Source organism: Hyperoodon ampullatus, assembly GCF_949752795.1.
Source record: "Hyperoodon ampullatus genome assembly, chromosome: 4".
In the NCBI taxonomy this organism is placed as follows: domain Eukaryota; kingdom Metazoa; phylum Chordata; class Mammalia; order Artiodactyla; family Ziphiidae; genus Hyperoodon; species Hyperoodon ampullatus.
Window position 1 is genome coordinate 34,110,693 of NC_136917.1, and position 15,712 is coordinate 34,126,404.

General features: G+C 55.1%; 2 protein-coding genes across 3 annotated transcripts; both read right to left on the bottom strand.

Moving 5' to 3' along the window:
• On the bottom strand, positions 1-5,129 carry MRI1 (methylthioribose-1-phosphate isomerase 1; the record flags this gene model as incomplete). 2 transcript variants are annotated; one of them, XM_079702268.1, is made up of 6 exons in its annotated part: positions 1-169; positions 1,889-2,113; positions 2,194-2,370; positions 3,648-3,823; positions 4,669-4,907; positions 4,983-5,129. In XM_079702268.1, the coding sequence occupies 6 exons, from the start codon at positions 5,112-5,114 to the stop codon at positions 24-26; spliced, it is 1,095 nt and encodes a 364-aa protein (XP_079558394.1). In that variant the 3' UTR covers positions 1-23. The 2 variants fall into 2 exon arrangements, with proteins under 2 accessions (XP_079558394.1, XP_079558395.1); XM_079702269.1 differs by lacking the exon at positions 3,648-3,823 and having other exon boundaries at positions 2,194-2,489; positions 4,983-5,114.
• Positions 5,130-6,216: 1,087 nt separating this feature from the next.
• On the bottom strand, positions 6,217-11,931 carry YJU2B (YJU2 splicing factor homolog B; the record flags this gene model as incomplete). Its single annotated transcript, XM_079702975.1, has 6 exons — positions 6,217-6,896; positions 7,007-7,145; positions 9,297-9,469; positions 9,565-9,707; positions 10,149-10,209; positions 11,883-11,931. 6 exons carry the CDS (start codon positions 11,929-11,931, stop codon positions 6,415-6,417), a joined length of 1,047 nt encoding a protein of 348 aa, XP_079559101.1. The 3' UTR covers positions 6,217-6,414.
• Between the last annotated feature and the right edge of the window lie 3,781 nt (positions 11,932-15,712).

Genomic DNA, 15,712 nt, shown 5'->3' on the forward strand with positions numbered 1-15,712 from the left:
CAGGATATGGACAGCTAGGTTGGTTACTTCTGGGGTCCATCTAGGGTGACCGTGGCACCTAGGGCTGCCTGGAGCTCCTCAGGGGCAAAGACACCCAGCTCTGTGATGATGCCGCCAGTGATGAGGTCGTGGGGGGTGACATCAAAGGCAGGATTCCAAACCCCAATTCCTTCAGGGGAGAGGGGGGAGGCAAGAAAGGCAGGTATTAGGCTCAGTGAAAGTTCTCAAGCTATTGTCACCTGTCTCACGCACAGTGGTTTTTGGGATTGGGCAATCCTTGAGAATCTAGAGATCCTCACCCCAAAAGTGCATGAAGGCATGGCTTTTGATACCAGTAATGAATTTAGACCCCCTACATTCCTGGATTGTCACTGTCTAAGAAGAAGCCTTCAAAATCTTATATACATCCACCCACTTGTGCCTGCTCCAAGAATCTCTTTAGGAAACTCCAAGAATCCACCCCAGGGCCTTTGCAGGGGCTGTGCCCTCTGCCTGGATGCTTTCCCTCAGATTCGCACATGACTTGATGTTTCACTGGCCTCAGGTTTTTTCTCAAATATCACCTTCTCAGTGAGAACTTCTCTGATAATCCTGTCTAATCCACCCCCTGCACAGACACTTCCCATATCCTTCTGTGCCTCATTTATTTCTCCTCAGCCTTTACCCCCTTCTAACATACACTGGAATTTTGTTATTTATCTCGTTTGTTGTCTGTCTCCCCACCGGACTGTCAGCTCTGTGAGGGCAGGGACTTTTATGTCTTTTTTCACTCCTGTTTCCCCGGCCCTATCATGTCACCTGGCACTGGCCAGGTGCTCAAAAATATTTGCTGAATGAATAACAATCTTACACAAGAGGCTGGAAACTCTGTTTTCTCTGGTTCACAGTTTTTTAAGACCACTGAATTAGCTGCCAGCTTTCAAAGCATGGGAGCTTTCAAACATATAACAGACGTAAGGCTTCTCTTGGAAAAATCAGAAGAAAGACATGTTCTCCTGGGGTCTGCATTCCTGTGATCCTTGGCCAGAACAGAGTATTGGGGTCCCCAGACTGCACCTGGCCCGTGTTACCCAGCTTTCCTGGGGGGAGGGGCACGGTGGGTTGTCAACTCTGCTTTCCATGGTCTTATGGGTTTTGATCAGTGTTAAATAATTAAGCCTCCAGGAAAGCAGGGGCACCAAACAAATAACGAGAAAATATTTTTTTTTTCAGAATTAATTTATCTATTTTTATTATTTATCTATCTATCTATCTACTTTTCCATTATGGTTTATCACAGGATATTGAATACAGTTCCCTGTGCTATACAGTAGCTCCTTGTTGGTTATCCATTTTAAATATAGCAGTGTGTACACGTCAGTCCCAAACTCCCTATCCCTAACTGGTCCTTTTTATAAAAGGTTTTCGATCATACTTGTTATTATTTAACGAGCACTAAGGTCCAGGCACTGTTCTCCACTTCACATGGGTTAATTACACTGAACTGCCTGGGGTATATGAGGTAGGTCATGAAAACAGCTCATGGGGCTCTTAGGGATGAATTTTAGGCAACCAGGCTACACAGCCAGGAAGTGTGCGGAAGCTGAGGAATATCTGTCTCTTCATAAGCACTCGGCCAGGTGGTACTCTTATTTCTTATTCAGGTGAGAAAACAGAGCTGGAGAAGAGCAAGACAATTCGCTCAAGGCTTCCCAACTCATGAGTTGTATTTTCTGACCTTGAATCTGACCTCTAAGACGTGTCTGCTCTAAAATATGGCTTGAAGGAGCAGCTTATGCCCCAGAAGGCTGATGACACCCCAAATACCACCTGCTGCCTGTGAAGGGGTCAGGGTGCCTCAACAGAGGTGCCCAGGCCTATGGTGCCCCCCTCTGAGCAGATGGCTTACCGGGTGCCGCAATCCTGACCCCATTGACATGGGTCAGCTCCTGGCCAGGACGTTCCTCAATGATGATCTCCCGGCCCGTCTTCAGGTGGAGGTCACACGAGGAGCTGGGGGCAGCCACATAGAAGGGGATGCCATGGTGCTTGGCGGCGATGGCTAGCTGGTAGGTGCCCACCTTGTTGGCCGTGTCGCCATTGGCAACCACGCGGTCGGCTCCCACGACGACAGCTGGGGAATGAGATGCCGGGAGTCACCACCGGGTCCTGGATGCCTGGAGCCCTGCCCACGGGCACCCCCCACCTGCTGACCTGACACTCCATAGTGGGCCATGGCGGCTGCCGCCATGCTGTCGGCGATGAGGGTGGCGGGGATCTGCTCGTAGACGAACTCAAAGGCCGTCAGCCGGGCTCCCTGGTTGTAGGGCCGGGTCTCCGTGCAGAAGGCATACTCCAGACGGCCCAGGCTGTGCAGCGAGCGGATCACACCTGTGGGGCCCAGCCCACCAGGAGGATGAGATGCAAAGGGACAGATGGGCAGGGCAGCCCACTGGTTAGCAGCATGGTTCTCCAAACCATGCAGTCCCACTCCCAGACCCTTGCAGTGGCTGTTCTCTCTGCCTGGTACAAATGTGTTTAGAGAATGCCTTCTCCGTGAGGTCTTGCGGGATTCCTCCATCTCACATAGCAACCCTCACACCGCCAACTCCTACTCTTTCTCTTTAGCACTTACCACCTTCAAATGCATCATACGTATTTGTTCTGTTCCTGTGTCTGTTCCTCTTATTTTCCTGCTCCTGATGGCAGAGATTTGATCTACTTTCTCCACTGCTGGGTCCCTAACTCCTAGAACTGTGCTTGGCACACAGTAGGTGCTTAATAAATGCTGAGTGACTGAAGGAATGGATGCATGTATGAATGATGGGGTACACAGCAGATAAGCATTTATTAAGCATAGATATTTGTTGAGTGAATGAATGAATGAATGTCTTGCCATCAGAGCCTCAGTCCCCAGGCACAAGGGTGGCACCTAGGCAGGTAGGGAAACCTCCTGGAGAATTTAGGATCAAGTGGAATCTGCTGCCTTGAACCCCAGGACCCAGTCCCCCTGGTCCTGGTCACAGCTACCCTAATCTTTCTTTAGGGGCCTACGCCCTACCCCTCAGTCCTCTTGGAGTCCACATCCCACCCACTTTCTTTTTTTAAAATTTTAATTTAACTTTATTTTTATTTAAAAAATATTTAAGTTTTTTTTTTGGCTGCACCGCATGGCTTGTGGGATCTCACTTCCCCATCCAGATAATGAACCTGGGCCACAGCAGTGAAAGTGTCGAGACCTAACCACTGGACTGCCAGGGAACTCCCCCCACCCATTTTCTAGGCACATGGCACAGGCCAGGCCTATCGAGTGACTGATCCTAGATGGACAGATGACTCCATCAGAGCCCCCGAGATACAAAGAGGCTTTTCTAACACTGTCGGAATAGAGACCCTAGGCTCTTTTCCTTGTGATCTGAACCCTGGCCGACCAGTGGAGCATGAGGATGAGGCCACCATGGAGGAGGGCAGATCTTAGGGATACAGATAGATGGACCCTGATGCTATTATTTGAGCCTCTGGATCCAGTCATAACTGAAGCCAACCCCCTGAGTGTTTCTGTACAAAAACTAATAAATTCACATTTTGGGGGGTATATAAAGTGGTTTGGGTTTCTTTCTCTTGCATCCAAAAAGGGCCCTCCCCTATCTCTGTGGATGCCCGCTCACCTAGGGCTGTGCCATAGCCAGCAGTGGCCAGTGCACCAGTGTTGCAGTGGGTCAGCACTATCACCTTGCCGCCCTGGGGTGCTGCCCGCTCTAGGAGGTGGTGGGCTCCCAGGTCCCCGATGCTCCGATTGTCCCGGAGGTCTTTTGCCAGCATGTCCTCGGTCCAGCGGATCACTCTGGGGCCGACAAGGGACTCTGAGCACAGGTCACAAGGCTTCAGAGCCCACACCAGCCCCTCATCCCTGCCCAACACTGCTCTCCTGGAGCTCTCCTGCTGAAAGCCTCTCACAGCTGTGGGGCTGGACCCTTCTGCCACAGCCACCTAACTGTAACTCCATTTGCTCTGGAGACACATTTACTAAGCACCTCCTGTGCGTCAGGGGCTGGGGGACACAGCAGTGAACAAGACAAAAATCTCTGCTCCTATGGAGCTGACACTGAGGTGGGGGAGGCAGGTGATGAACAGACAATAAAGTGAAGGAAAAGGCAGCGGAGTCAGGAGACAGAGGACAGGAATGAGCTGTATTGTATGGGGGGTGGGGAAGGCACAAACCTGAAATTTGAAGGAGAGGAGATTAAGTAGATGGATACCTGGCTTGCAGAAATGGTGTGTGCAAAGGCCCTGAGGCAGAAGGGACCCTGGTGGGGGTTAAGGAACATGGAAAGTATCTGTGCAGCAGACGGGGAGGGAGAGAGTGGGAAGAGAGCAGGGAGAGGACCAGGGCTAGAAACAAAATTCTTCAAAAGCAAAAACTAGGTAAATGAGGTGGCACTTAAAAGGGCCTCCAAGGGCAGATAGGGCTGCAGACGTTCAGGGAGGTCAAAGTCAGGGCACTGAGTTCAAGGATCTCGGGGCCAGGCTGCCCGGTGGTGAGTCCCAGCCCTGCCTGTGTGGCACTGGACTAAGAGCACATTGCCTCAGTTTCCCCATCTGTAACATGGGTCGTTGTGCAAAAAAAAAAAAAAAAAAAAGAATGAACAGCCGCCAGTTAGAGCAGCGCTTGGCACAAGGCCCCTCTACCTCTCTCGGACCGCCTCCTCCGTGGCGCCATCCCTCTCCGCTTCCTGGGCTGCGAGGTCGGCCAGGTCTCGGGCGGCGCGGGCCATGTTGACGGCGGTGGGCCGGGCGGTGACAAGGAAGTTCAGAGCGTCGCGCACGAAGGCCACGAGCGCGGCAAGTCCGGGTCGCCCGGCGCCCGCCTGCAGCTCCACGGCGAGGCTGAGGCAGCCCACGAGCGCAATGGCTGGGGCACCGCGCACCTGGTGGGGAAATGGGGGCGTCAGGGACTGCAGGCACGGGAAGCCCCCCACCCCGGTCCCACCGAGCGGCCCCACCTTCATAGCGCGGATGGCCTCCCAGGCCTGGCGCACCGAGCCCACCGCTTCATAGCGGCTCTCCTGGGGCAGCAGCAGCTGGTCGAGGATCTGTAGTGAGCCCCGCGAGTAGCGGATCGCCTCCAAAGTCATGCTATTGCAGTCGCGATCACCGCCGCTCCCGGGGCTCAGCTGGCCGCGCGCACCGGAGGCGGCGCCGGAAAGGGCGCAGGGGGCGAGGCCAGGGCCCCAGGGGTGGGACCTCTCTCGGAAGGCGGAGCGTGCGCACATCAACTTCGCTGGCTCCTAGGACCCGCCATCCAGGCGCTGGGTCCTACTCCACCTTCCCCGCCAAACCTGGACAGTTAGCCGCACCCTCGGAACCAAAAAGGTGCCACTATTTATAGGGCAACTATTGCATGCCAAGTCCTGTGTTTGGCGTCTGGCTATAGCAAGACTCTTAAGTGCCAGGTGGGTACCCTCAGGGGCCTGACATCTCCAGCCAGTGCGAGTGCTCCCTGTGCCCTCACATAGAGCAAGGCACCAGAAGGGGGTTCTGAGATCGAACAGACTCTTAACTGCTGCCTTGAGACCTTCCCATCCCCGCAGGGAGTAAAGGCCTGTGGGCTGGGGGCCACCACCACCTCCGGACAGGCCACATTACAAGTTCAGCAGAATTCAGCCAGAACCTCAGCCCCGAGAGTTCCGTACGTCTGGTTTGTTCACCACTGTATCTCCAGTGGCTAGGATAGCGTCTGGTGCGCTGCAAGTGCTCCGTTAATGTTTGTGAAATGATCCTTCTCCAGGATTTAGGGGGAGGTGGTGGGCCATGAGTCACCTGGTGGATGCTCAGCTGTTTTTTGCTCACTTTACTAGTTTCCTTCAAAGGAAACAACACGCTGGGGACTCTTTCATGACCCTTCCAGGGTGTCCCCATGGGTGGGGGATAATGAACAGCCCACACCTGTGTGCTCCATCCCCTCCTGCATCTGGCCTGGATCCTGAGCACCCCTGCTGTCCAGTCCCATTTTCATCCTTCATACTCAGCCTGTGCCACCTCCTCCAGGAAGTTGGCCCCGATTACAGGCCAGCCTGGGCTACTACCTTTCAACCCTCACCAAGCTGGGTGGGGACCCAGGCTGTGGTCACAGCATCAGCATTGGCTGATGAGATACTGGGCAAGCTTAGTTGGGTTGGAGGGCGGAGAGGGGTGCAGGCATAGCTCCTGGGCCCATCTAGTAACCTGAGGCAGAGGCAAAGAAGCAGGGTTTTAATGCTGGGAGGTTGGGGGTCCCACAAGGCACAGACACCCTCTCCAGGACCAAATAAATAACAACTCCATTACTGTGAGGAGGTGAGGTCTGGGGAGGGTGGTCACTGAGCTCTCCAAGGGCTGGTGGGTTAAGGGGCTGCAGCCTGTGAGGGGCCTCCTGAGTGAATCTGGCCCCCAGAATCACTCACTCTCCGAACCAGAGTAGTCAGCCACGAGGGAGGAGCTGAGGCTGCAGGGCTGGGGTGTGTCCTGGGGACTGGCTGCCTCCTGGGAGGAGCCCGGCAGGGGCTGGGGCCTGTCCTGACAGCTCTCCTCCTGCCCCGGTGGCCTACTGTTCTTGCAGGTCTTGGCTGTCTCCTGAGTACAGTCTCTGGGGGATGTGGGCCTGTCCTGGGCGGTGCCCTCTGGCACCCGTGGCTCCCCAGACTTGGGGGTCTCAGCCGTGTGCTGAGGGCTCTCTGGGACCTCCCGGGACCGCCGCCGCACAATGCCCAGGTGCCCCACGGTGATGGGGGAGCCAGTGGGAGCAGATCTGCGGCTCTGGGACAGCTTCTTCAGGACACCGCTGGCTTTGCTGCTGCTGGCGCCAGGTCCCGGGGTGGAGGGGAACCAGGAGCGGCTGATGATCTCTGTCCGCTTGAGTTTCTGCTTGTCCTCATATGCTGGGATGAGGAGAGGGAGGGGGGGAGAAGGAGGTCCAGAGCCGCCCTCTGCCCGAGCAGCCCCCCATCTCCCCCAACCCTGACCCCTCTCCCACTGGCCCCCCACGCACAGTCTAGGGTGTGGAACTTGAGCAGGGCGGCCAGCCTGCGGTCATCCTCCGTCTCTGGCACCAGCGGGATGTCCAGGCTTGCCTTGGCCTGCAGGGCCTGGTCCCTCTCTTCCTCCTCCTGCATGGCTTTTTTCTTTTCCTGTGTTGGGGAGAAGGGGTTGGGGAGGGATGGTGGGTGTCAAAGCCGTGCCTCTTTGCCCTCTGAGCTGGAGGGGAGAATCCCTCCCGTGTTCAGGGTCTCAGTTTCCTTCTCTTCAAGCTTATGCGAGGAAAAGGCCTCACACAGTGCTCGGGACATATAATTTGTTCAACAGCAGGAGACACGATCATTAGTATGTGTACCACTGGGTTCTTCACTCATTCATTCTTTCCACAGATATTTACAGAACGTCTTTCTGGTGCTAGGCCTTGTTTTAGACACTAGGGACACAGCAGTGAGCAGACAAAATCTTTTGCCCTGGTGGAGCTGACATTCTAGTGGGCGAGCAAGACAAAGTGGTGAGGAGAGAAAGAATGCTGGGAAGAGGGGAGGAAATAGGCAGGGGGTTCAACTTTAAATGTGGCGTGCATGGTAGAGGGGAGGGTTAGGGACAGTCTCCTGAGAAAATCATGTTTGAGAAAAGGTGTCTGAGTGAGGGAGCCATGTGGGTATCTGGTGGAAAAGTGTTCCAAGGTGGAGGGAACAGCCTGTGCAAAGGCCCTGAGGCAGAAGTGTGCTTGCCAGTGAGGCGGCCAATGTGGCTAGAGCAGAATGAGCAAGGGAAAGGTGGAGATGGGGGTAAGGAGGGGAAGGGGCAGATCATTTGGGCCTGGTGGGCCATGGGGAGGACTCTGGCCATTGGGAGCCACGGAGGGTTCTGAGCATAGCAGGGATGTAATCCCACTCAGGCGCTCACTGGCGCCCCCTGGTGGCTGTGAGGGGAACAGGCTTGGGACACAGGGCATGAGCCCCTGGGGACCAGGGTGGAGGGACTGTGCTGGTTCAGGCAGGGGATGATGGAGGCTGAGGAAGTGGTCAGAGCCTGCCAGAATTTGCTGACAGATGGGGAGAGGGGAGTGGTGGTTATAACAAGAGGAACCAAGGCTGACTCTGGGCTTTATGGGCTGAGTGTCCGGAAGGACAGAGATGCTTCCATTACTGAGAAGGGGAGGATGCAGGCAGGGCAGGTTCGGGACTGATGGGGTTCCTTGGGATGTTACGTTTGTGGGGATGCCCACAAGGCAGGGGACACCAGCTCTGGGCACAGGCCTGGCCAGAGAGATACACTTTCAGTAACAAATAATTAGTAAGAAAACCCACAATTTTACTCCTAATAATAAAAACCACAGGATGATCAGAAAAGGTGATGTGAAAAAACGGGAGTGGCAAGATGATGAATCTGGAGCTTGTGCCTTGTGGGGTCGCCCGGGATGCTCCTGCCCAGGCTCCGTTTGCAGGCTCCAGGGGTGTAAGCTGCCCCACAAAGCGAGGGAAGAGGCAAAAGTTCTCGTGTTCCCAAAGGACATTCCACTGCCCTGTCGGATGCCCGCGAGGGTAAAAAGCCCATTTCTATTATACTCCTCTGACCCCAGACCCCCACTCCCTGTGACTTAGCTCCACTGAGTATTTTTGGCACAATTGTAGTAGCCATTGTGTCACTGACAGCAACGCCCTAGGGTGTCCTCCAGCTACGACCCTGTCCCCCTGGGGTCAGGAGTCTGCGTTTGCACCTGTGCCCTCAGTGGCTCTACAAGCAGGTACAGGTGTCTGGCCCAAGCATTTACATGTTGAGATAGGCATTATACATTTTGTAGGTAATTTCCCTTTTTATCTGTAGGGATTTGACTCTAGGGGTGATTTTGGAAATTACGTGGGGGCGGGTTGTCAAACTATGGATTTTGTTTCAGGACAGCTGAGCGGGCCCATGAAATATGTTAGGAGCTGATCAGTGCCCTGCTGGGCCTCCGCCTGCCCCCGCCACGGGGTGGGGTGTCGGGACTCACTTGTGCCCCAGCTTGAGGATTTCTTCTCTTTGAGAGTCTGCTGTGAGGGCCAGAGTCCCCAGGGGAAGGGGCCGCAAGCTTAATAACAGCTGCGGGGCTAGATGCCTCCCATGGGTGCTGTGATGTAGGGATGTGGTGGCGAATGGGGAAACCGCGGGTGAAATGACCTGCCTATAGCTAGGATGTGGTAGCGAGTGGGCCGAACCTGGGTCTCAGCCTGCTTTTTGTTCTCCCCGCTGCACCGCTGGTGATGCCGGGCCACCCCCGCCTGCCTGTGGTCCTGATCCCGGGCCGGAGCCCTGCTCACCCGGAACCTTTTGCGCAGCATGCTGTTGAGGGCGAAGTCGTCCTTCCAGGCGCTCTGGGCCTCCTGGATGTGGCTCAGGGTGGGCAGGGCCTTCTTGAGCGTGCTCCGGTCAGCCTCACCGTGCTCCAGTCGGAACATGGCATCCGTCTCCAGCTTCTGCTTCTTCTCGTGCTCTGCGAGGGTGAGAGCGGGGCTGGGCCTTCAGGGCCCTGGCTCGGGGCTGGGCTCAGGGCTGGCAGCGGGCTCGGGGCCCACCCTCGGCGCTCACCTGTCGTCAGCACCTGCTCGTTGTCCGCCATGTCCCAGCGCTCCTCCTTGCGCTGGGCGCCGCTCACGATCACGTAGTCGCAGTTGGCGGGGTCTGTCTGCATCTCGATGTAGTTGACGCAGAGGTGGCATTTCATCCGGAACCTGGCAGGGTCGGGGGTGGTGGGCTAGAGTCAGGACACTGTGGCCTGCTTCCTTCTATCCGTGCGTGTCATCCACTGGTGTTCACGGAGCACCTGCTACATGCTGGGCTCCATGTCCGGGGGACGGCCGTGGGTGAGACACATATGGCCACTTGTTCATCCATCCATTCATTTGTTCGTTCGCTCATTCATTCAACAAACCCTCCTGAGGGGACGGAGCTGAGCGTGCGGGGCCTTGTGGGCCATGGGGAGGACTCAGGCTTTTACTCTGAAGAAGGTGGGAACCATGAAGGGTTCTAGGCAGGATGTGCCCTGACTGACAGACCATGATGGTTTCCAAGAGACCCCCAGGGAATAATCATCAGGCAGAGGGTAGAAACTTCCCTCCCACTCAGACTCCTTTGTAGCGCCCTCACCCTGCGGCCCACCAGGCTGCCTCTACCTGTAGATCGGGGTCGTGTAGTAATTGCCAACCTTCTTCTTTTCTGCATTGTAACGAACACCTAGGAGGAGAGGGAGAGAACAAGGCTAGAGCTCAGGCCACCCTCAGTGTCTTTTCCTGGGGTGGGGAGCAGATGGGGGTGGTATTTTACTCCCCTGCAGGGGAGACACCTCTGGAGGACACTGAAATTCAAGCAGAAAAGAGCCATGTCTAGGCTGCGGGATGGGTGCTCAGGCCACAGAGGAGGGTGGGCTGGATGGAGCCAGAGGGCCGGGTTCAAACCCTGGCTCCACCCCACCAGCTGTGTGACCTTAGGCCAGCTGCCCTGGCCGTCTGGCCTCAGGTTCCCCATCGATTGGATAGGGGTGGCTATGACGCCTACCGCACAGGCCTGGTGTGAGAACTGCAGAAGCTAGTAATACACACGGATCGCTTAACACTGGGCCAGGTGCTCAGCAAGCATTCAAGAAGGGTTGGCTTTTGGGAATTCCCTCCCTGTCGGTCCAGTGGTTAGGACTCTGTGCTTTCACTGCCAGGGCCCAGGTTCAATCCCTGGTCAGGGAACTAAAATCCCACAAACCGTGCGGTGCGGCCAAAAAAAAAAAAAAAAAAAAAGGTTGGCTTTTATTATTTTTCTAGAGAATATCCAGGTTTTTTGTTCCTTTTTCACTAATTAGATGGTATATTCTTGACTCTTATCTTGCTTACTGAGTGAAAAAAGCTTAAACTAGAAAAACAGAGCTTGGCGGGGCGGTTGGTGGTGTGGCCTGGCCAGCTTTTCCTTTTCTGGGGGGCTGCTTCTGTTCACGGCCCTGAGGTTGACCCATGTGTGGTGTCAGGCTGTGCTCAGGCTGTGTCGCCTGAGCGCCTGGCGGCCTTTGGGGCAGATGCCCCTTGCTGGGTCTGATCAGGGGGATGCGTTGGGGGGAGTCATTCCACTTCAGCAGTGGGGTGGCCTGGCCCCTCTTTCTTGCACTGGACCCTCCTGCCGAGAGCTGCCGGCTCCTGTTTACAGAGCGAGCTGCTGCCCTGGGCCAGGCGCCGTGGGAAGGGCTGAGGATCCCTGTACTATAGCGGAGGAAACGGAAGCCAGGAGGGTCGAGTCACCTGCCGCAGGCCTCAGGGCTGCTGAGCAGGGCCGCGGACCCATGTCTGTCCATCCAACTGTGCACCTGTGGGCACGATCAGGGGTCTGAATGCTCAAGGTAACAGTAAGGGTAGTGGCAGCAGCAGGTTGAGTTTACGAGCCCTTGCACATGCCACATGCTGTGCACTAAGCACTTTATTTTTTATTTATTTTTGGTTGCGCTGTATGGCTTGTGGGATCTTAGTTCCCCAACCAGGGTTCGAACCCATGCCCCCTGCGGTGGAAAGCGCAGAGGCCTAACCACTGGACCGCCAGGGAATTCCTTGCACTAAGCATTTTATATGCCACACAGGCGGGCACTCATACCACCTGAATTTCACAGATGGGTAAATCAAGGCACACAGAGGCTCAGTCGCCCGCCAAGGGTCACCAGCTAGGAAGTGGCAGAGATGGGATTTGAACCCAGAGCCTCCTAACCGGTCTGCCATGAGGCATCCACAGCCCACCAGGCACTTGAGCCCACTGTCCCCTACTCGACTCCTGATCGGGACCCTGGCGGAGACGGTCTCTCATGGCGCCCAGCAGTTAAGGGGCTCGCTGGCCACGGGGCTGAATGGTGGGGGTCAGGGGAGCGGGCGGAAGCTCACCCATGCCGATGTGGTTCTTGCAGCCGTCACACCAGATGTTATAGGGCATCTCAAATCTACACAAACAGAGAACAGCTCATTTGTCCCTGTCCCCGTGGGCTCTCCCAGGATCTCCAGGTCAGCGACTCTGGCTGCAGTCACATTGCAAAGGGCATGCAAGCGGGAGGGTAAAGAACGGTGGTCATTCCTGCAACCAGGCCAGGCCCATCACGTGGCTCTCTGGCCAGCTGACCCAGTCTGGGTGAGCGTCTCCGCTGGGTGCTGCCCTGTCTTCCATATCCCACCACGTCAGCTACACAAGTTTCCAAGCAGAGGAGGAAGCAGGCTTCAGGGAGCACTGGTGTTCGATTCCAGTTTAGCTAAGTTGTTGTAGTGACACTGGATTTTTTTTTTTAAATACATTTATTTATTTATTTTTAGCTGCATTGGGTCTTCGTTGCTGCGGATGAGCTTTCTCTAGTTGCGGCGAGCGGGGGCTACTCTTCATTGTGGTGCGCAGGCTTCTCATTGCGGTGGCTTCTCTCGTTGCCAAGCACAGGCTCTAGAGCACAGGCTCAGTAGTTATGGCTCGCGGGCTTAGCTGCTCTGTGGCATGTGGGATCTTCCCGGACCAGGGCTTGAACCCGTGTCCCCTGCATTGTCAGGTGGATTCTTAAGCACTGTGCCACCAGGGAAGTCCCTGGGTTTCTTTTACCCAGCTCTATTTGCAACGTGCAATTCTGGTACATTTCCATTAACAGCAGTAATGGAGTTTCTCTTTTAAAACAGAACCATTAAGTAATGAATAATGAGGTGAATTTAAGACACTGTACAGATGAGATGAGGGCTTGGCAAACAGACTGGATGAAGGCAGGGTGGGTGGTTGGCTCTGGAGTGTGGAGGCATGGCGGGAGTTGGAGGTGACCTTCAGCTCTGTGACTCTTGGGGCCACTGCTGAGATTTGCATCTTGACTACTTTTCCATAGATGTTCCTGCCTCTGACAGTTTTGTCACTGGATGCTCTGCTCAGGCCCAGGGCGGACCCCAGAGGCTGAGGGCAGAGTTCATGAGGCAGAGAAGGAGGCAGAGAGGGGCTCCTTCTGGGGTGACACAAGCTGGCTTCTGCTTCCTGCCACGGCTGACCCACAGGGTGCTGGCCAGAAATAAGAGGAGAACCCCGGAATAGCCATCATCCTGGCTTGACCGCAGTAATGGCTGTGATTCTTTATCCTCTCCATGTCCGTGCCCTTTGCAAGATGACTCTGCAGCCATTCCTGTCAAGAGGTGGAGTGTGTTGCCCCACCCCTTCCCTGTATCATGACTTGCTTTGGGGAATCAATGAGACAGAAGTGACAGGGTACCGCTCAGGGTCTCTGCCTCAAGAAGCCTTGCATACCTCTGCCGGCTCTCTTTTGGAACCCGGCTGCTGCTGTGTGAACAAGCCCAGGCTAGCTGGCTGGAGGATGAGACACACTTGGAACACAGCCCAGTCATACCAACCAAGCCCAGGCAACCCCCAAACATGTGAGACAGCCCAGCCCAGGTCAGCCAAGCCCAGCCAAGGCCAGCAGAGGCATCCAGCTGAGCTGAATACTCGTGAGCAAAACAAGTGCTTAACATGTGCTTATCGTTTTGTTATGCAGCAATGGCTGACTGATACAGCAACTTTCTGCTTTATGGAATTAAGACCCTGCAGCACTGGGCAAAATCAGGGGGTGCTGAACGCTCCTTGAGGTTGACACCAGGTGGCACAAAGGGCAGGGGTCCTCAGGTGATGCCAGGGCCTTACCTGATGATGAGGATGCCCTGGGACAGCTTCCGAGCCCGCTCCCGAAGGGGATGGCTGTTATGGTATCTGTTGAGTGAGCCATGCTGTGTGGAAAGGAAGAGGGAGCAGATTAGCACTGCTGAGCTGGGGGAGCTCAGGCCCTCTCCCACAGGCCGAGGCCTCATTCTTATGTCCTGCTGGGAGTGTTAACAGCAAAATGGGAGGCATTTAGGCTTTGGTGAAGCAAGTGGGCTTGGAATCAGGAAAACAGGAGTCTGCATCTTACCTCTCCCATTTAGGAGCTAAAAGAGCTGTGTGACCCTGGGCAGTGACCTCACCTTTTGCCTTCCTGAGCCCTATGAGTCAACTGGGGACGAGGATCATAATTACCTCCAGGTGTTGTGGGATCAGGTGAGATGACAAGACCAGCAAACCTCTGCTGGGTACTTTATGTGTGTCATCTCACTTTAATCCCTCAACGTTTCTGGGAGGTCAGGTTGTTTTGTTTCCCCTTTGGACCTATGGGGAGACTCTGGTGTAGAAAGACCGAGTCATGTGCAGGGGACCACATAGCTGGGACATGCTGATTCATTTACTAGCCCCTTACTGAGCGCCCACAGTGTGGGGACACAGACGCAAATGAAACAGATGAACATCCCTGCCCTTGAGGCGCGGACGTTCTAGAGGGGGAGATGGGGGGCTTCCCTGGTGGCCCAGTGGTTAGGAATCCACCTGCCAATGCGGGGGACACGGGTTCAGGCCCTGGTCTGGGAAGATCCCACATGCCACAGAGCAACTATGCCCGTGTGCCACAACTACTGAGCCTGCACTCTAGAGCCTGCGAGCCACAACTACTGAGGCCTGCGTGCCTAGAGTCCATGCTCCGCAACAAGAGAAGCCACCGCAATGAGAGGCCCGTACGCTGCAACGAAGAGTACCTCCTGCTTACCGCAACTAGGGAAAGCCCGTGTGCAGCAACGGAGACCCAATGCAGCCAAAAATAAATAAATAAAATAAATAAATAGAAGGGGAGATGGATAATACGCAAATAAATGGGTGGTGCACCAAGGAGTTAAGAAGGCTACAGAGAGAAATAAAGCACTAGGTCATGCGACAGAGAATGAGACGGTGGTCAGGGAGGCCCTCTGTGAGGAGAGACCTAAAGGAAGGAAAGGAGTCTTGGGGTCAGAGGGATGGAGAGGTTCCAGGCAGAGGGAACAATGAGGAGGCCAGACAAGCTGGAGCTGGGAGGGTGAGGGGATCTGACCCAGAGGCCGTGTGTGGGCCCTCATCCTGGACTCCACTGGAAACACACCACACCTGACACTGGGCATGCTGGTGTTTACATGGGTCATTGACGAGGGTCACACTGACCACCTGGGAGGGAAGGCTGCCCCAAGACTCAGGTGACAAGTGCAAGGCAGGGAGACCTTGGGGGCCGCACAGGCTTCTGCAGCTGTGGGTCTGACTCCAGGAGGGGATGAAGAGTGTGGGGCCCCTACCCGGCGGGGTCGCTATGCTATCGTGGACACGGAGAAGGAAGCCTGCCCCTTACCTTTGTAGGGTTGAAATCCGGAGGGTAGTACTTGTTTACGCCTTTCCTTTCACCCTGGAAAGCAGAAGAGAGACGTGAGTCAGAGAGGGTCCTACAGGAGACCTACTTGTGCAGCCTTGAGGGGCGAGACCTGGACAAGGAAGACAGGGATATCCTGGAGGATGGCCCAGGGCTCCGTGTCCCATCGAGGACTGGTGACTTGGGGGAAAAAGCCCCATTGTTGGGAATTCCCCGGCAGTCCACTGGTTAGGACTCAGCACTTTCACTGCTGTGGCCTGGGTTCAATCCCTGGTCAGGGAATTAAGATCCGGCAAGCTGAGCGGCTCAGCCAAAGAAAAACAAACAAGCAAACAAAACAAAACCCACTGTCGTCGCTGTGGAAAATTCCACAAGGGTTAGACTCTCCTAGAGCAATGGCTTTCACAGTTATTTTGGGACCGTGACTTAAGGTAAGACATATTTAACCCCAAATACACAAGCACAGGTTTCAGGAAAGAATGCTCACCCAGCTGTGAATCTCTCTTTTAA